Below are 21,784 nucleotides of genomic sequence, written 5' to 3'. Positions count from 1 at the left end.
TTTTTGTTTTTTTTTTTTGTCGAGAAAAGTCGATTAGAGTTAAGAAACCACAAGTGGTGAATCTTTAAAATAAAATAAAATAATATAATCTTATTTTTAAAATTCAACCTTCAAACTTCTTAGTTAAGATAGATTTTTCCCCCGTTTTTCATTTATAAAAACAAATTTTTTTATTTGTCCATGTAATTTATGTCGTGTCCAAATGAATTTAAACTTGTTGCGATAGTCTCAAGAATTTTAACCAACAATAACTCAAAAATTTCTATTTTAAGTAACAATTAACTTCAATTCGAAGACAATACGCGTAAGAGTTAAGAATATGTAATTTTTTTTTATTTGATAAAATATATAGTTGCCTCATCTTGTCGCTTTAAGCCAATTACCCTCATCCCAAAAAATGACGTTTCAGTTGTACATGGATTTTCATAAGAATTATGTAATATAATTCCGAATTACCTGAGATTTAATAAAACATGGATATCTCATCTTTTCACCATTTGGTATGATGTATGAAACATTGATTGATTATTTATTTTTGTTTTATTCAATATTTGACTCAAATTTTATAAAAGATTGGTGTTATATTATGCATAATTATTTTATCCAAATATATTGATTTATTATCTTTATATTATGCATCTATCTTATTGACTCAATCGATTTTTAAAAAGACGTTTACTACGAAAAACAAAACAATTAAATGATCGCATTTCCTTATTTTATTCGATGTTTACTCAAATTCTAGCCATGATTAGATATAACATTATGTTATTCATATATATATTGACCCTTCGCAATCCCATCATACGAACCAAATTGTGTTTAATATCTTATTTTCGCTTAAAAATCACTACGAGAATCACTTAACAGGTGATGAATTGCCTGAAATGACATTAATTTTACACCATTCTATTTTTTTTTTCCGAGTCTTATAATATTTTTGCGGCATGGAGTAATATGTTGGTAACATGCACGATTAATTTATTTATCTTGTGTGGAATGGTAATGGTGGTTGGGCAGCGAAATGATGGTCACCCTCACGTTTGGAAGGTTGAAGAGAAGTGGAGAGTGGACCCAAATTTCATTAAATCCTAACCATATTCTACGAAAAGTCTTTAAATTGACAAAGCAGTATATTAATACATACAAAGGGTTGTTTTCACGCATTGAATTTTTTCTAACATTTTCTATTTCTAACACTCTACGTTTACAGCCTGATATATATAATAGAAAGCTGAAAAGTCGAAAAATGCTAGTAGGATTTTGCATGCATGGACAGAACACGTACATCTTTCTTGTCTTTCAACATTTTCCAAACTCGCTATTTCCAAAGTTTGATCGAAACCCAATAATCAGATTTACTTGTTTGCTGGCATAAATATCTAATAGATATTCGGGTCTTTACACGCTTGACTTGTGGATGAGATAGTTAATGAAATATGATGAGATAATGGTAAGATACACACTACCTTTGAATGAAATGGTGTGTGATTGTGCGAGTTCGCTCGGATCACATACATAGGAACCTAATATGATTAAGACGTTGCCCAAGTGCCCAAATGGACGCGGGACGAGATAACAGGACTGAACGCGAACCGGTATGGTTAGGCCAAGAAGGTTGTCTTGAACAAAAAGTACGTCATTCATTTCTAATCAAACTCTAATCTAATCTCCGTTTTTCGGCTTGGAAATAAATAAACCGCGTAAACGATTTTCGAAATCAACACTATCCAATACCGCAGCACCGTACCTCCACTTGAAAAGCCATTCACATTTATACACATATGAACAGTGTTATGAAGCTATAAATGCAGTCATGAAATAACAGAGCATACTTTCTTAGCATCTACCTGAGCATGACCAGAAATCAAAATCGAGAGGAAGCCATTAACATCTCAATTATTACGACTAGAATGAACAATTTACAGCTGTGAGATACAAAAGCAAATTTATGTGGCTGAAAAATGTGATTTCTATCTACATGAAAAAACGTCATGATGACGTTAAGCTTGGTTTACATTGCTATGGGATCAAGAAACGATAACAGCATTCACAGAAGTTTCTTGTGCAGAAAAAGTAATCACATGACAATGCATTTGTCTTTTGATTTTGATTCCTGCTTCGAGGAAGAGGTGGAATACTTCCCACTACTTCGTGGTACCTGAAAATTTGTCAAGTTCAGAGCAAATGAGCACACGCTGATAAAGATCAGAATTTTTCTATTGGATCGAATAGAACAGTGTAATGTGCTTCCAGTGAGGTTTCTTCTTCATAAATATGTGTACAGACTGCACACTTTATACTTTCAAATGTAGCTGCAATAGTTCGCATCCAACAGAGAAGTACACAACAAAGTAACGTTCTGGTGACACAAAGCCCAAGAGAGTAAAACAAAGAACGAAAAATAATTGCGCGAATGCTAAACAAGAGTCTATGAACACCAGCTCATTTCTTTTGCTATTGTTCCAGTTAAATATTCCAATAAAGGGATCAGAACCTGTTCAGGACTACAACTATAGGAGGCACTAGAAGGAAAATTCAACAGTGTTTTCATGTACTTTGTGCAAGTTCACAAAGCTCCATAAAGCGCTCCGCAAACATATATTATCAAGTTTTCTTTCCCAAAAACGTAGTTGAAGAAATTTCGATTTCTGTTGTAATAATTGAAAACCATTTTCTTAGGGTTTTCTAGAAGCATAGAAAGCTCTATACCATGTGGTTTTTTTAAGCTCACAATTTCTTGCTTAGAGATTGACAAAAACCTTGAGTCGTCCTACCGGAAAATCAATTGACCACTTTCACACCCACTTTTCTTGACATTAAGAAATTTTTAATTTGAAGTCTCTAACTAGACATATGAACGAGATTGAGTACATTCTCGATATCTGACTAAGAATTTCTTACTTAAATTTGCGAACTATTAGAGTCTAGATGCATAAAACTCATCCCCAATTGCTTGTAAGGGGGAAGAGCGACTGGTCTACAAGGCTTTAGTTAGTACACTTTCAGCAAGTTCTCAAGCACTTCCTAGAACAGCGACTGGTCTACAAGGCTTTAGTTAGTACACACTTTCAGCAAGTTCTCAAGCACTTCCTAGAACAAAAAATGTTGACAGGCACCGAAGTTAACAGGTCCATACAAATCAAACACCTCTCCAGGTGCTATCCACATAGTCACGGCCAAGGTTTGGACACAATTTTAACATAAGTGTTTCTGGGGCAGAGAGAGTCTAAAACTATCCATCTCATATTGGTTGAGGGCCAAACGGGATGATAACTTTAGAAAGCATGGTTAGCCCGTACAAATAATCAGTGGCTAACCAAGTCCGGGAGAGTGACTTTGGCCGATGAGATATAACTTCACTATATTAAGAGCATTAACCAACATTTTTTAACTTGATAAACCAAGAAAAAGTAAGCTTGTACAAGTTACACAGGCTTAAGCAGGTCAAGGCCCATGAAATTGGTCCTTACGGTATGACTTTATAACATTAAGATATTTAGCTAACACTTGTTACCATGATAAACTATAAACATTACTCAATGATTCATTACAATACATTTAGTGTAAAAGGCCCAGCAACCGCAAAATGGCAATAGTTGCCAGAGACTTGTGCACTGAGTTATCCTACCACAACTGGTGTTTTTTTAACATAAATTGTGAAACCAGTTAAAACTTGGAAGAAAATATACAGGACATGCACATTCATTAATGGCAACACAATGAATTACACCAGATACACAAGCATGTGTACAAGGGAAAAACATAAAACTACCTGTGGACCAGTGACCATCCTTGAACCCCCACTTACAGCTGATTGCTGCGAACTTCGCGGTGGTTGCTGTTGTTGCTCAAATTCTTGTTGCTGGAGAGCTATTGCCAACTGCAAATCAGAACTGCCAAAAACAGCATCCAAGTTATTTACTTAAAATAATTCCCATGACAAGAGGTTTCCCGTGGTCAGAAATTGAAATTTGGAAAATGACAACAGCTGAAAAGGTGCTGTGGTGAATAAAAGATGCCCCCAGAATATAAAAATGCATTACAGATGCACAAGAACCTGATGAACTACTTCATATCCACAAAAGAATAATAAAATATAGATTACAGAATAACAAGATAGGCAATAAATATGAAATGTTTCATCAACAAACAAAGGGAAATCTAAAAATTTTTCCAGGAAAAGATACCGCAAACAGCGATACACACTATCATGACAAATCTTAATGGAAGTAAATGTTTAACTAAACATTGTTAACATAAGCCCCAATTTGACGTATCAAACTTGGGATGAAATACAAGGTCACAGTCGAAAATGACTTCTCAATTTTCATCACAAAACCAGATAATTTAGGACAACAGGTCGCATATAAGTTAAGAGTCATACTTGAAAATTGAATGTTCTTGAGGGGTGCTGTCAATGCTAGCCAGATAGTCCTGGAAACCAAAAGCTCAGAATTGATACCCAAAGAAAAGAATAGAAAGGAAAAGAAAAGAAAAGAAATACAGAGATTGTTGAAAAAGTTCCGTACTGCAGTAGTAGACATGGCATTCTGTTCATCCCATGTGCTGTTGGAATTGTCATCCATCTTGAATACCTTAAAGTTCCCCGTCATAAAAACCGTATCACCATTCACCTAATCATGGCAATCAAGTTACGAGATGTGCAGCATGGGTGCAATACCAAGTCGAAAAGAGAAGTTCATGTCTAATCCAGTTCTTCAAACACTAAGGAACACGGCCCAACAAGCAAAGCATAATAATATCTACATGTGTAACAAGGTTTAGATAAGGAAAGTAGGAAACAAAGAAAATATGTCCATTCGAAGCATATATGACACATTGACACCATAAAAGTCCCTACATGAATTTGTGTTGAAAGAGTTAGTAACCTGTTAGTTCGCGCTGGATTTTTGCTATGCCGAGTTTCGAGGAATGTCATATATGGGAGTGTCTCTACATTCAGAATCTTAGGAGTTTTCATCTATGGACAACTTATAGTTGTTTGGCTTTTTTTAAAACTTTATTTAGATGTATCGTAAAGGTGCCTAATACAGTTTAAATGTTTCGGTAAAGAAATTTAAACAATCTGAATGGCGAAGATTGATGATTTTGTCGATGTTCATCGGCTAAAAATGTCAGAGAAGTGCCTCATGACTTCAACCAAGTGGGAGGTGTTATGCATGACAATATAATGGTAGCTTAAATATGAAACAAATAGTGTGGAGAACTCCGAAACACAACATGGTAAACCTTCTGTAATTTTGTCATCTTTGTAACAATGTTACTCCTGTTAAAAATCACCAATATAAAAACAGAATGAATACTTTCCATGCTATCAGCTCACCTCATTCAGCTTCTCCCACACCAAATCTGGCTGATTTATATAACCTTGGTCTGTCGCTAAAATATACAATTCGCCTTCATACTGAGCAAAGTCATAAAGTACAAAACAAACAACTTGTATCAATAAACAAGACAGAGTTCATGCTGTAATATTATTATTATTATAATAAAAATAGAGAGGAAAAAAGTGTAGCAGAAGATTCCTATTAAAAAGTTCCATATAAGTTTAGATTACAACCCCATCACATTTCAAATGATGCCGGTTTTTAGTTTAATTGAGAAACTTCAGCGTCAATAACACGTGCGATATGAGTCATATGACAATATAATTGAATTTGTACAAAAAAACTCTAATATATGTAGAATAACAAATAATTAGCAGGTCTTGTACGAACTTCTTTTTTTTTTGGTCATGAACAAACGAATCGTAGTCTTAAACATAAAATAATGGTTCCATCATGGTGTAACAATTTGACTTAAAAGAGAAGACTCGTGTTTCAAGCCATAAATATGAAAAACTATGAACAATGAGCCGTGTTAATATTTTCTCACGTAGCAGACATTTCTAGTCCATTTAGACTTGGGAGAGAACGATTCTGATTTTTTCAAAGAACTTGAACAATCAACATGCATCAACAGTAAAAGTCAAAATGATATAAATGGCAACTTGACTTCTTTAAATATGCAGCCACACTTCTATATTTTTTTTAAAGTCTAAGATGGGGCAAAGTACATTTTGGATCCATTCAGTAATCAGTAATCTTTCGTCCCTTGTAAACACCCTGGACCTAGTGATGTAGGCATGCCATGATGGAAAAAAGGGTAATTTTATCATTATCAAAACCAATACATAAACCCCAAAAAAGTGAGCACATTCCACACTGTCAAACCAATATGGTAAATATCTCAATCAATCAAAAATAGTTGCTACTACACGTTATAAACTTAGTAAAACAAGTGATGGATTATTTGGGGATCAGGAAAACAGTTGCTAGTAGAAACAGATAACTATAACATTGCCAATTGCTGCATACTAACCTTAAACATAGTGTTGAAATGATTATTTCTGAAAAACACGCAAAGCTCACGTTCCTTCACTTTGTCTTGTAAGCAAAATAGGCTGCAAAAGACGTCAAAAAGTTAGAAACTAATCAACCATGGGGCAATACAACAAACAAACATACCCAAATATAGTCAACTGGCTAGCGCTGTTCTTCATAAAGTTCTGGATCAGTTCCCCTAATGAATCAATCCAAATCGACAAGATGCATTAATAAAAATTTCCTACATCTTTAAGAATTAAAATAATTAAACAAGAATGACAGTGTTACTTTCTCCTCTGCTATCCATAAACTAGGTAAAACACTAATTAATCGATGTTTTCATTCATTTGTGGCAGTTTCACCTTGTCTTATGGATATTCTGTCTTTGCTATTAAGGTCATTGTCATCCACACAATCTCTATCCAATTGCTCTGCAAGCACCACTTCACCTTCATAAACAGGCTCTCTATTTCCATAAACTACAGCAACTTCTGGCTTCACTATGCATTCTTCACCTTCGTAAATGGGTTCACCAGCATCGACACTTGGAATGAATATTTCAGGCTCAGCACTGGTATGCACTTGGCCACTGGACGAATCCATAGCAATGGTGGTAGTCAACATGCTAGCAGAATCTCCCGTTTTAATTCCATTCTGATTGTCTCTCGGTTCCTCTGAGTCAGTGGCGGAAGTGAAGTCACTCTGAGCATGCTCACTTCTGGATTTATCCCAAAAGCTATCGGACACAGATGGAGGATCTTGTCTAAATGAAACAGAATGAACTTTTTCATTCTCAGCTCCAGAACCAGTGTTTTCAGCCACATTTTTATGATGTCTAGGAGATTCGTCATGAGTAGGTTGGGTACAGAATTTTTGTGGATAAGCATTTGAGATTGAACAATCAGCTTCTGGTGAAAGTACTTCAGGGCATTTTAGATCTACAGTGTCATTGCTCAGAATGCTGATATTATCTGACATTAATGTCCCTGTCTTTACAGGTCCATCAGTGAAATTTTTTTCCGATGTTTCTAAATGTGTTGTCGGTTCGGTTTTATTGATTTGTGCAATATCATGGAAATTTACATCAGCAGCAACACCACCAACTGGGGGATGTGAAGTTTCACCCTCTGACAACCTTAGGACTCTAAGGAGCTCTGCTTCTTCCTCAATGTCACCTTTTTTTGCTCTGTGAGGAGAATCATCAAAGGATTGGCCTCGAGAAAGACACGGTGAAGGCACTCCAAGAGTTGCAGTCGTTGCAGCCGCAAAATCAACACTATCGCCTTCTTGACTCTTTTTATCATCACTCATCTCCAAAGTTTGTGTGTCCAATGAAACAAGCTCCCCCATGAGAGAGTTATATGATTTTGAACCGATAGCATCAGCAGTTTCATGGTCCTAAAATACATCAACAAAAGAAACCATCATTAAAATATAAGAACTAATGCCTGAGATTTTGAAGAAGAAAATCAGCGATAGCTAAAGCTTAAAAGTCAAATAAGAATCACAGTCAGATGTCATTACAACGTACCAGGAGAGATTAATAAGTTTCAGCGCCTGACTAAAATCATTTTGACCCAAAAATCTACCAAAGCCAACGAACTAAACCTCTCACTACTTTTGCACTCCACCTTATTTCTAATGAAAATATCATCAAAACATTTTCTCTCGGAAACTGAGTTATGTCTGAAGACCTTGAATCAATAATCAGATTCACCTGTACTCTATCATTCACCAATGAATAAAAGTTTGGCATCCAATAAATAATTGACATCCAAAAGAAAAATGATCGCAAAGAACAGCGTATTCATGTGAACCAGAAATCAAATATTTCAGTCACTTTTTCAAACCACCTAACATTCTAGTCTTGTTGAGAAGGTTGACTTTTAGTGCAAAATACATGCTTTTCTTGGCCGATCACTTTACAAGGAAAGAATGTTTGAATAAACTAATTAGTTTGGCAAGAAAAATAAATTACAAGAAATACTATAAAACACGGAGGGTCGAACAACTCGACCACATTCTTTCTTTGTTTCACGAATTTATTTTCAGATTGCAATATCCCCTGGTATGACATCATTGTTTTTTGAGGTCTATGAATGGGGGGAAACTTCGTTGCATATCACTTGTTTTACCATTCAACAGACCTGGCAGAAAATCAAGTTTTCCGAGTTTGGACATTCTGAGCTATGATCATTCACTCAAGTTAATTTAGACTACATTCAGATATAACACTTCAAACATTTTAATCTCATACCGTTACATCGTAAACTTCTGGGATGGAACATAAGCCAAATCAATCATGCAACATAATGAAATAGCATGGCATTCGAAAATATCCATTATTTTTGGCAGCATTTAGCTTTTAGACAAATAATGAAAACTATTGATTCACATAACCTTAAATTTTTATGTCTAAGTCCCAAGTCTCCCTTTGCCAATTGTAATACCCCTCAACATTGCATCTCTGTGATGCAATTACGCAAAGTAGGTTGACACTTTGGTCAGTTGGACTGAGTGGTCTTAAACTAAAACAATGAATCTTCACCCTATCTATCATCTTTGGAATGAGAGAATTCACCCAATACAAAACCCAAGATCATAAAGCAGAAGTTCATGCAAAGCATAGTTTGCATTCAAAACATTGTCAAGCAATGCCAATGATCATTTACCACATTATTCTGAGACTAATTTTACTGCATGCTTTTGGATTAAAACATGTCATGAGAGAAGTTGTGCAGGGTGGAGAAAAGGGCCATGGAGTACAGTGAGGATACAGGTTATGGGAGAGGGCAAAAAATCCAAAGATTGAGTACAGGCTAAAAATCAAGTCTGAAGCTATGCTTTTGTTAATAGCCACGATCATTTTTCTTAACAAGTCTAGTATCATTGACTCTAAAAATTGAGAAGGCTGCTTCCAAGCAACACAACTAAGCAAACATACGTAGAATGTTACTAATCAATATGTAGATGCATACATATATACATCCTTAAAGATGAGAGAGACAAAACAAATAAATATAAGTAATCACTAAAAACCCTAGTTGCAAAATCATATCCACTGCCATTAAAGCACTTATTAACCGAATGATACAGAACATAAAGTGCCTTGGGAATTGAAAGTGAATAAAAAATAAAACTCAACAAAAAAATAACAGTGGTAGTATTTAATACTCAATAACTAAAAGTTAAATACCACTGCTGTTGGGCGGTGAGGCACAAGATACGTACCTGTGGATCAACTATCCATCCATGATAGAGTGGAATATCCAACAAATCAAATATTGCACACTCTCGTGTAAACTCAAAATCATCAATTCTGAAAAATATAACATTTTCCCATCAAATTTACAATGAAAACAAAGGATACTCTCATTCAAATCACAATAGATCATAATAGATAGTATATTCTTTACTTATTATGCATACAAAGCGAGTGCACCAGGACCACCACTAACATAAACTCCAGCATATAATAGTGGAATGTAATCTTTGAGGAATAATAAAAATATAATAAGTGAATTCTACCTCCTAAATTTTATATTCACATCAATTCCAGTTGTCAGTCTAGGAAGTAGATCAATTGCATCAGCGATGTTCTGCTGTTGATTTTCAACATAGCCAGTATCTTTGTTCTGCCAAAGTCCAAACAGTTAGCAAAGTCAAAACAATCAAATTTAGAAAGTTTGTCACTGTTAATAAGTGAATAAGATGATAAAACACCAAATGGAATTACGTCAATGTTACTGTTTGAATCAATCAACCGCTCAGCAACAAGTGAGAGCAATTTCTCCTGCGAAACCTCAGGAATATCTGGACTCAAATTCAGACTGTTCTTTAGCGAAAGAACGTTACCTATCGTAACATGAAACATCAAATTAATATGATATACATTACAAACGAAAACAAAATTCAGCTATTTCATAGGAACATAACTGCATACAATCAAACAGTAAAATCTACGCAGTATATTCATAAATTAGACAATTGAGCTATCAAATGACGATAACAATTATCATCCAATGGGTAAAAATGTGGTCAGATCCAAAGTCATGAAAACATGCTATGCCAACATACCAAATCTAAAATAGACCACAATAATCCATTTTAGCAATAAGAATTCACCATCTTTGAACAATATTTAAGGACCAAAGAAGAAACAGAAAATACTAATGACGTGCCAAGTAATCAGTAGTTGAACAGATAGGTTGGTATAAACAAATGGAAGCCCAGACACAGTTTTTCCAAAAATATTCTGACGAAAGAAATAATGCAACAAAGACTAATGAAGTTCCACAAGATCCAACCCTCTTCTTAATTTCCAACTTCAGATAAATTACTAAACTTTAATCCAAACTTTACAGAGAGAAATTCATTGTCAAAATAATTCACTGAATTTCCAGAGTGCAATACATGCCTGATCGGAGCACACAACTAGCCAAATATTGATTGTAATGACAGACATACATGCTTTGAATATGTAAAACAAGAGTCACTGATAGCAAGTACAAATCAAAATAAATTCGAGATTCAAACTGCAAGTAATGTAATGCAAACAGAAATTGGTAAATCAACTATTCATAAATCGGCAGCTATGCAAAGTCTTTCCTTGGAAATAACCAAAATTTGATATGCATACAACCATAATTCACCATTTTATAAACGCTTTCCTGTTAAGTCGTGAGAGCAATTCCTTCATTCTCAGAAGAGTGTCAAGACAATTCCAAGACGCTATGGACAATCAAATATGATGAGCCACAAGATAACATATAAAACCCAAAAACCACAAATGGTCCAAATAGATTGTATGTTAAAATAAAATACCCCAACTAGTCATACTCAAACTGGAAAAAAAAAACTATCGAGTTCTGGGGTGCTATCAAGCTTCTTTTGCAGCAATTTTCCATTTCTTACGTTTAGCCCAAACGTCGCCAATTCATCCCACACCTATAAAATCAACAGACATTCCCAAGTATCCCCTCGAATGGAGAGTGGAGTCGAGAAATTTTTAAATTTCCGATTTCTAGCATTTCTTCTTGCAAACAAAGGATCGAATTCTTCCTAAAACTTTGAAAAAACACAGATATTCTGCTATAAATTACGAAGAGACATACATAAACAAACAATTATCATAAAGCCCTAGGGATGAAATTACATATAGCAAGGAGAGGGCAGGGGCCATTGTCGTTCTGGAGAATGATCGGAGCCGTCCGTCCTAAGAATTGTACGACTTTTGTTCGGTGCAACATCTCTTTTTCGCGTTCTTCCATCTTCGCCTCGCCATCGGGCAGCGGCTGAGCCGAGGCGGAGCTCGAAGAAGGCGGAGGAGAAGAAGAATCCATTTATTTTCCAGTAATTACCGATTTTGGATTGATCGATTTCTCCGAAGTCAAAAAAGTAGACGGTGAGATGAAAAACCATAACAATATAATACATTAATATATATATATATAAATATATATATATATATTATATTTTATATATATAAATATGAAGGTTTCATTGTGAAATTTCTTTTATGACCTCGTTAAGCATTTGTGTGTTTAGCTCATTTTTTTCCGTTTTCTGCCTATCCTAATTCATTTACTTACCGCTTTAAATGTTACGATTTTCCATTTCCTCCCCATTCTCTCCTGCTCTTCCTTCCTATTGATTTGTGTCTTTAAGTCCCATTAATTTTATTTGCTCTCATTTGCTCATCATAGACTATTCACATACCTCAACCATTGTATTTAAATGTGCCTCTGTTTCATACTATCTGTAAATTGCTTTATGATTTTTTCCCACTCGTCGATATGTCTCGTATTTTTTTCCTTCGCACTTGTAGTTGCGTGCCGATTTGTTACATGCATATTGTTATCGTGTGCAGGTCTAGAGATGCGTATCAATTTTGCTATTTCCTCCAGCAATTCACCTTCAATGGAACGATTCATACTTCTGTGCGTACGAGAACCAATGGGCTCGGGAATCGTTATTGTGTTGTGAAGCTGAAGATTCAGTACTCTTAGTGTGTCTGCACATCGACTTAGTCCACATAATGTGGCTTGGTTTTTTTTTTGTCTATGCAAGCATGTTGTTCCCCGTCAATATAATGTAAATCTTTTTATGCCTTTGTTTTTTTGCTTTGCTTATGGCATCATGCTGTCACCTGGGTTGTTAATTAAGGTTTTGAATGAACAATATATTTCTTTTCATTTCATTGTGGTTCGAATGCTTACGTTGGTTATTTCTTATGCCGATCTATTTGAGTTAGAGTCCGTAAAAAATATACTTGTATTGTTAAGCATGAAACTTGATTTTAGGATACGTTCGAACATCGGTGCAAATTTTTAAATTTAAACCCGGTAAAAAACAGTTGGAAAATCTGGCCCGAATTGAGAAACGAATTAAATTGAGTGACGTTTGTGTTGTGCAAATTTATATTGGAATAAACTTACCATAACTAATTTAACACTAATCCGCAGCCTTGAACGTTTTTAAAGTAGCAAAATATGAATTTATCACGTCTAAAAAATATAAAAACACCTTATAAAACACACACCAAGGGAGGAACTTAAAATGGAGACCTTAATCATTGACTTTGATTTATGGCACATATTGTTTCAAACCGATTGATACCCGAGACATCTGTTGACTTAGTTAGGCCGTGGTGTTTACCCTTATGCGTTCTTATTTGTATATGGTTACATCAGTATTTTTGTTTTTTATTAATAATAATTAATTTATTTTCCCTTTTTATGGAGTTTTTAGTAGTATTTTGAAGGAAAAAAAATAAGTATTAAAATTAATTTTGCGTGGTCATATGTCATTACATATGTATATGCATGATTTGTATTATTATATGTGGATTTGTTTTGATTGGTAGAAGGTGGTGGGTTTACATTTATTCTCCTCTTCATCATGTTTAAATGTAAATATCAGAATTGATATATTAATTATTCATCATGAGTAATTGCTACTTAGTGGGTGGTCAGTTGGGTTTTCTTGCTTACATATTCTCCTTTTGTTGAATCCTCACCCGAGACATTAAGTAACAACTCTAGCTTATGCAATTATCTATCCTTCGGTATGTGAACACTGCTGAAAAATTGGGATTCAGCTGTTGCTTGTGACTCTGTTGTCATTGTGTTTCACGTGTCGATGTATAGTATTTTTTTTTCATCAATAACACTTTGTCATGCCTGGTCAACATCCGTCTACAATTTCATCGTTAGCTGCGAGGTATTAATTGTTTCTTCTATGCTTCATCCAGTTCCATTTTCTACCGTTGTCTTCGATTATATGGTATTATGGGAATGTGTTTATGCATGCAGCAATTCTGCTACAGCTGGATCTGGTGCTGCACATCGTGATCGTCCCGTCTCTCTCTCAGTTGGTGAGTTACCTTCTACCTTTGCCCTTATCTGCATCTTGTTTTTCTTTTTGCGAGTCCTTTAGTTTATTAATTTAAAATATGTTCCAGTTAGAAGTTAAATACAAATTCAACCAAGCGCAACTAAAAAAAAAAACTTGTATTCAAAATTTATTCTAGGGGAAATGGTTTAACGTATTAGTATTTTTTTTAAAAAAAATTGAACATATTTATACTATCATCGTTATGATGTTACTTTTTATCAGTTAGGCCATATATTTGTGAAATACTTAAATGGACTAAAAGTTATCTAAATAACATTCACTGATTTTTCTATGCATTAAAAAAAATTTGTATGTACCCTCTCATTGAACATATTGCCGTGTGTCAGGTGTTGTTCCTAATGCATTGTTGTGGGTCGCTTGCTTACGTGTTTGTGAGTAATTCTTTCCTCTTATGTTTTCTCAAATTAATTTTAGCTTGCTGCTTTCGTTTCTGATGCTCATTTGTTCAATGCAATCATCTTGTTCTATTTCAGTCACTGAAGCGCAATTAGATTATGTTAATACACTCTATCCAGTTTCACCATGTGAATTCTGTGCAACATTGAAATTTCCATATGAACTCCCTACGTTTTTCTGTGACCGGGGAAAAATTCGTCTTGCACCACCTACTGCACCAATGGTTTTGATTAATCTTTTTGCTGACCCTGCTTCTCCAATGGCTATTGCATTCCGTCGCAAGATACGTTTGTATAATAGTATATTTTCATTTACATCTTTTGGCATACGGATAGACAAAAGTCTAGCTTCGCTTAATCGTGGGGTGTACACGTTCCGCGCTTCTGGGCAAGTTTTTCATTCATTGCCTCCACTGGTTCCCGAAGAGGGGAAACCAAAATATTTTCAGCTCTATTTTTGGGATAATGATAATGAATTGCGCAATAGAATGTCTGTAGTGAATACCGAAGTTGTTGATGAAGCCACTATGATATTATTGATGGATATCATGAAACATAATCCTTATGCGAAACTACTTCGGAGAATAAATGATTGCACTTCTATCCGAGATGTTCGGTTGCATATAATAAAGAACGTTCTTGTTGATCAATGGTGTTATAATTCCCCTTCAGCTGATCAAGTTGCAGCGATCTGGGTTGAGGGCAACGATAACACTAATATCCCTTACGATAGAGATATAATTGTCCGAGGAAATCATGGTGATACCCATAAAATCAAACACTATTTTGGTTGTTATGATCCACTACAATATCCTCTTTTTTTCCCTTATGGTGATTGTGGTTGGCAACAACACATTTTGAAATTTTTAGGAGATTCACGCAGTTCGTTTATTGCCCGAAATGTTCTGCTATCTCAAGGTGTTTCTACTTTCGATCAGATTGTTGCAAGCGAAAGTCATGGTAACATTTTATTTTATCTAACTTGTCTGCTTTTGTCAATATTGCAGTGTCCTGCATGCAAAATGTTTGATCTTGTTTGTGTTTTTCTTTCAATTTTATTCCAGTCGTTCGGGGAAAAAATGATAGGATGGTGTCGTGCCGGGAATATTATTGTTATAGACTCCAGATACGAGAAAATGCACCTTCACTATTGTTGTATGGTGGCCGGTTATTGCAGCAGTATGTTGTTGACATGTATATTAAGCTAGAAACTACTAGGCTTGATTACTACAGACGAAATCAAGCAGAGATCAGATCAAAATTATATCAAGGCATTGTTGATAGTGTAGTCGGTGGAGAAACACGTGGTGGAGAAGTTGGCCATCGTATGGTTCTGCCTTCATCTTTTATCGGAGGGCCGAGGGACATGCGTCGGAGGTATCTTGATGCAATGGCATTGGTTAGAAATTTTGGAAAACCAGATCTATTCATTACAATGACTTGCAACCCCGAATGGCCTGAGATCAAGAATCATTTGTTTCCTGGTCAAACCTCGCATGACAGGCCTGATTTAGTTTCACGTGTATTTCGTGCAAAGTTGGTTGATCTGAAAAATCAGATTATCAAGGAAAATTTTTTTGGCTCTGTCATAGCATATGTTTATGTAATTGAGTTCCAGAAAAGAGGTCTACCACACTGTCATTTTCTTCTCATACTGGACTCCGAGTTTAAGATTGCTTCAGCGGATGTATACGATAGATATGTTTCTGCAGAACTCCCTAATAAGGTTTTATTCCCACATCTATTTAACTTGGTTTCACGCCATATGATGCATGGGCCCTGTGGTCGTTTGAATAGAAGCTGCCCTTGCATGGTTAATGGCCGATGCAAACATCACTACCCTCACCCGCACTTGGCTCATACAATACAAGGGCATGATGGTTACCCAATATATCGAAGAAGAGAAAATGGCTTTTTCGTAGAGGTTCGGGGTTGTCCATTGAACTCCCAGTGGGTTGTCCCTTATAACCCTTACTTGTTATATCGTTATGATTGTCATATCAATGTTGAGGTTTGCTCCGGACTGACAGCAGTGAAATACCTGTACAAATACATCTATAAAGGGCACGACAAGATATAGATCCATGTTTCTCCTTCTGGCTCTCAAGCACGTTTGTCGACGAAATAAAGTCCTTTCAAGATGCTCGCTGGGTTTCTGCTCCCGAGGCAATGTGGAGGATTTTTGAATTCAATTTGAATGATATTTCTCCTCCATTTATTAATTTACCTTTGCATCTACCCAACCAACAATGTATTACATTCTCGAAACATCAAAACTTGAGGACTATATTGGATTCGGAACATGTGGAGAAAACAATGTGATGATGTCGATTTTTTACCTCGGGTTCGGTCTGGTAGAATGGATCCTCCAACTCCTTTATGAAGCAGGTCGGGTCGGGTATCAATAATATCTGCACGAGCAACAACTAGGTCAAGGGGGCGCCGAAAGTGTTTTCGGCGTGATCCCTCCGATGCCTAAGTCAGTGTCTTGAAGGCAGAGAGTATGATTAATGCGAAAACTGAGAGATATGGGTGCGTGAATATAAGAGTGAGAGTGAATGCATGATGAATAATGAGTAATGATAATAATGAGTAGTGGTAATAATGAATAATGAATAATCACAACCATAACAATACCTGTATTTATAGGGGAAAAATAGTAAGTTACCTTGTCGAATTATAAAATGTCTTGGACTAGGACTCTTCATCTATTGGTCCCTTTGTAAGCTTATCTCTATCTCGTGAATATTTGAAAAGATCCAAGTTTATCTCATATATATCAAAGTCCTACTTGAACTCGAAAAGAATACTTGCGGCCCATTAGAAACAGTCTAGTTCGGCCCATAATGACCAGCCTTGATCAAAGTCCAACATAGCCCAAACTGGGCTAGACCTTGACATGTTGGGCCATATCGGGTTGACCCATTATAAATGGGCTCGGGTTAAAATATCTTCTCGGGGTAACAATAGTACCTCCCTAACTGGTCTAAAAGAAGAATGAATTTAGACCAATAATGTAGAACTGACCCCGAACTACATGTGCTTCCTTTGGACGAACGGTCTAGATGAAGGTCTGATTAGAACCGAGCTCGAACAAAGAGCAATAGACGACAATCTAATGAAACTGAGTGCCAGACCTACCTGGACTTTGAATACCACTGACGTGATCCACTGAGGTGGACTTTGAGTGCCAGACCTGCCTGGGCTTTTGAGTTCCACTGATGTGGTCCTTGAATGCCAGACCTGCCTGGGCTTTTAGTTCCACTGATTTGGTCCTTGAATGCCAGACCTGTCTGGGCTTTTAGTTCCACTGATGTGGTCCTTGAATGCCAGACCTGCCTGGGCTTTTAAAATTTTGAACCATAGATTGGGCCTTACAACGAGATTGCATGCCCAATGTGATATAATTGTGCCTTATAGCGAGATGACATGCCCGATGTTATATAATTGGGCCTTATAGCGAGATGGCATGCCCGATGTGATATAATTGGGCCTTATAGCGAGATGGCATGCCCGATGTGATATAATTGGGCCTTATAGCGAGATGGCATGCCCGATGTTATATAATTGGGCCTTATAGCGAGATGACATGCCCGATGTTATATAATTGGGCCTTATAGCGAGATTGCATGTCGATTTCTGTAAAAAGGGCCTAAACAAAAATACAAGGCAATAGACGCGCAATATAATGTTGGGTTAATTAAACGTATAACTTTGCATAAAAAATTTATTATGAGATATCTCAAATTTGTCACAACAAGAATAGTTTGCTAAAAATAATTATAAAACTTATCTTTATTTTTCGAGTGGTCGAGTAGACTCGACTAGGTTGTCATGGGATATCAAGCTAAGGTACTCGATAAAATTTTTTTTCCATAAACTAAGTCCAAGAAAGTAGTCAAATATAATATGTTTCTGCAGCCAACAAAAAACCAAGGAGAATGAATCCAAAGTAATAACATGATCGTAATTTGAATGGTTTACACATGAACTCCTTGTACACAGATTAATGATTGTGGCATGAGGATGAGGGTGTCAGCTATTTATTATTGGCCTTAAAAAGCTAATCTCCATTCTCAAAGGAGTGACATAATGGTCCTCCATGAAAATGGTTTTATTTTTGGTGTCTGGAATACTGTGACCGAACATAAGGCCCTAGCATAATAAATTTTACATATATAATGATATACCATAACTTGAATGCACGAGGCAACAATATTTTTATGAGAAAATATCCAGATCCAAGTAATGATAAAATCTAGAGCTAATTAAAGAAGCCTAACATAATATGCAATCAAGTTCGAGGAAAAAAAAAACAAATTTAGTTAAGATGTCATGCTAGAATTCAAATATCTCAATCTCTAAAGTTTAGTAAAATCTGGAGGCAGATATAAGGTCTTCGAAGCTATGCATATATGTTGAATATTTTTCATATTTTTTATTCTTGCACTCATGTTGATGAGAACAAAAGTAAAAAAGTTGATATCAAGTAATTTTAAATTCATCATGAACATGAAGAAATATATTGAAAAATTATCCAAAATAGTGATAGAATCTTATGCATGTGGAGCTTATAACGTTCAAGCAATCGAGGGATAAATGAGACTTATCTATCTCAGAAGATGCGGCCTTGACTTCCATGGCCCTTCAAGTTCTGAAATTTACCATGCACTCAAAATAAGGATCTTTATAGTTGAGAGGCAGTAATGAAAACCAAATTCATGAGAGGCGGGATGTCAACGATCGACGAAGCTTGAGAGAAAGTCATAGCCACTGAGTAAATTGTTGTTGTCTTCCTTCATGCATGCTTTTCGGCTGCTAAGTGGTGGTTTCTGGTGGGTGGTTGGCTCCATCGACAGTGGCTGGTAGATGGCGGCACATCTGATATTGTCGTAAGACCAAGTTCATTCCTGGTGGAGGCTTTTGATTTTGCGATGGAACCTTCAATTTGACTAACATTCATATTATCCCCATACAAATATTCAGACCACTATCTGCATTCATGGAGAGTTCAAGCCCATGATTTCAACTGATTTTCCGGCACTATTGCATGAGGCAGAGATGGTGACTCAAGAAACACAAAAGGTTTTTGGTTAATCGGATGGCGTTGACGGAAAGGATGAACAAGTAGCCATAAAGATGGGTCATGTAGTGAAAGAAAAAGATGACGATCAGATCTGAGGATTCCACCAAGATGTTTTGTTCTTTTTTTTTTTTTCTGCTAAAGATTTTTACCATGGGATAAAGGATAATCCTTGAGTGTACGTATGAATGGAGGTTCGGTATTGTTGGGGCCAGTTTGTAAAAAATCTGAATGAGTTCGACGAAATGTTCTTAGTGGAAAAATTCGACATGTGGCCAAGGAAAGCGTTTTGGTTCTTTGATGGAAGATGCTGGGAGTGATAGGTGCAGGCCGTGCACCTATGATTTTTAGTTTCTTTTCTTAATTCAACCAAGTAGAAAAAATCATGGGTTTAAAATTTGTTTCCCATAGACGGCGCCAATTTATGATACCGATTTTTTACCTCGGGTTCGGTCTGGTAGAATAGATCATACAACTCATTTATGAAGCAGGTCGGGTCGGGCATCAATAATATCTGCACGAGCAACAACTAGGTCAGGGGGGCGCCGAAAGTGTTTTCGGCGTGACCCCTCCGATGCCTAAGTCAGTGTCTTGAAGGCAGAGGGTATGATTAATGCGAAAACTGAGAGATATGGGTGCGTGAATATAAGAGTGAGAGTGAATGCGTGATGAATAATGAGTAATGATAATAATGAGTAGTGTAATAATGAATAATGAATAATCACAACCATAACAATACCTGTATTTATAGGGGAAAAATCGTAAGTTACCTAGTCGAATTATAAAATGTCTTGGACTAGGACTCTTCATCCATTGGTCCCTTTGTAAGCTTATCTCTATCTCGTGAATATTTGAAAATATCCAGGCTTATCTCATATATATCAGAGTCCTACTTGAACTCGAAAAGAATACTTGCGGCCCATTAGAAACAGTCTAGTTCGGCCCATAATGACCAGCCTTGATCAAAGTCCAACATAGCCCAAACTGGGCTGGACCTTGACATGTTGGGCCATATCGGGTTGACCCATTATAAACGGGCTCGGGTTGAAATATCTTCTCGGGGTAACACAATACTAACATAATATTTTTTAACATGTTGTCAAAACATTGAAGCAAGACAGTTTTTGTATTCTGAATTTTCTCGCTATTTTGTGTGGGATAGTAGGAATCGAGCATGGAATAAAAGAAAGCAAGGGAAATCCATTGGCCGGGTGAATGCTGCTAATCCAATTGAAGGTGAAAGGTACTACTTACGTCTTTTGTTACTTCACGTTCGAGGCCCTACTTCTTATGACAATTTATTGACTGTTGGTGCAAGCCGTTGTTCTACGTTCAAAGAATCAGCACAGCTTAGAGGGCTACTGGAGTGTGATAAAAGTAGTTTCCAATGTCTTAATGAAGCCATTGATTTTTAAATGCCTTATGCTTTGCGGAGACTATTTGCGACAATACTTGTGCACTGTCAGCCGACTGATGTGCGTACCTTATGGGACACTTTTCACCAATCTTTGTCTGAGGATTTTGGAAACAGTGGGCTGGAAAATGACGTGGAGATAATGTATGAGACACTCCGTCTGAGGATTTTCGAAACAGTGGGCTGGAAAATGACGTGGAGATAATGTATGAGACACTCCGATGTGTGAGTAATTTTTTGGAAAGCATGGGTAGAAACGTAAGCATGTATGATCTTCCGAAACTGCCGCCGATGCTATCAAGAGGACATTGTTTGGTCGAGTTTAGAGAAGTAATGGATGAAAAGTCTGTCCCAATACCTTCAAGTGATCTGCTTGCTCACCAGAATCTCAATCATGCTCAAGCGAAAGTGTGACGCCCGGGGCTGAAGAGGCAGGGAGTGATCGCCGGTGCCAAGAGGTTGCATGGACAATGAGCGGCTCCTGGTAGGCTTCTAGGCGGAGGGAGAAATGAATGAATCGATCCCGTGCCGGAATGAGAGGGATTCTGAGACTGTGTAGGTATGAGACTACATGGTTGAGGAGGGTTTAAAAGATTTCATATGTACTATTCATATCAAGAAGGTGCATCTTTTTTTCGGAAGCTCATCACATAAGAACTCCAAAGTTAAGCGTGCTTAACTTGGGACAATTATAGGATGGGTGACCTCCTGGGAAGTTTTCCAGGGTGCGTGTGAGTGAGGACATAAGCACGCTGAAAAGACCCGTCTTGATACAGTGGGGTATTACAAAATGGTATCAGAGCCGAACTCTCTTAGTACGGTATGGTTCGGGGACGAACCAAGCGGAAGCTGGTGGGCATGTGACGCCCGGAGCTAAAGAGGCAGGGAGTGATCGCCGGTGCCAAGAGGTTGCATGGACAATGAGCGGCTCCTGGTAGGCTTCTAGGCAGAGGGAGACATGAATGAACTGATCCCGTGCCGGAATGAGAGGGATTCTGAGACTGTGTAGGTATGAGACTACATGGTTGAGGAGGGCTTAAAAGATTTCATATGTATTATTCATATCAAGAAGGTGCATCTTCTTTTC

General features: G+C 36.7%; 2 protein-coding genes across 2 annotated transcripts; one reads left to right on the top strand and one right to left on the bottom strand.

Annotated features, from left to right (window-relative positions):
• Nucleotides 1-1,881: 1,881 nt before the first annotated feature.
• Nucleotides 1,882-11,800, bottom strand: LOC140884688 (uncharacterized). Its single transcript, XM_073291521.1, has 12 exons — nucleotides 11,545-11,800; nucleotides 10,126-10,244; nucleotides 9,918-10,024; nucleotides 9,621-9,708; nucleotides 6,752-7,787; nucleotides 6,531-6,585; nucleotides 6,385-6,466; nucleotides 5,348-5,428; nucleotides 4,533-4,637; nucleotides 4,388-4,437; nucleotides 3,776-3,896; nucleotides 1,882-2,161 (listed from the first exon to the last, which is right to left on the bottom strand). The coding sequence occupies exons 1-12, from the start codon at nucleotides 11,729-11,731 to the stop codon at nucleotides 2,081-2,083; spliced, it is 2,112 nt and encodes a 703-aa protein (XP_073147622.1). The 5' UTR covers nucleotides 11,732-11,800; the 3' UTR covers nucleotides 1,882-2,080.
• A 1,766-nt stretch (nucleotides 11,801-13,566) lies between these two features.
• Nucleotides 13,567-20,698, top strand: LOC140871381 (uncharacterized). Its single transcript, XM_073273872.1, has 9 exons — nucleotides 13,567-13,610; nucleotides 13,703-13,764; nucleotides 14,132-14,176; nucleotides 14,279-14,959; nucleotides 15,071-15,160; nucleotides 15,265-16,211; nucleotides 19,187-19,285; nucleotides 19,539-19,606; nucleotides 20,449-20,698. Exons 1-9 carry the CDS (start codon nucleotides 13,567-13,569, stop codon nucleotides 20,696-20,698), a joined length of 2,286 nt encoding a protein of 761 aa, XP_073129973.1.
• The last annotated feature ends 1,086 nt before the right edge of the window (nucleotides 20,699-21,784 follow it).

This window comes from Henckelia pumila, chromosome 1 (genome assembly GCF_033568475.1).
Source record: "Henckelia pumila isolate YLH828 chromosome 1, ASM3356847v2, whole genome shotgun sequence".
Taxonomy (NCBI): domain Eukaryota; kingdom Viridiplantae; phylum Streptophyta; class Magnoliopsida; order Lamiales; family Gesneriaceae; genus Henckelia; species Henckelia pumila.
This window is presented reverse-complemented; position numbering and strand designations above follow the sequence as displayed.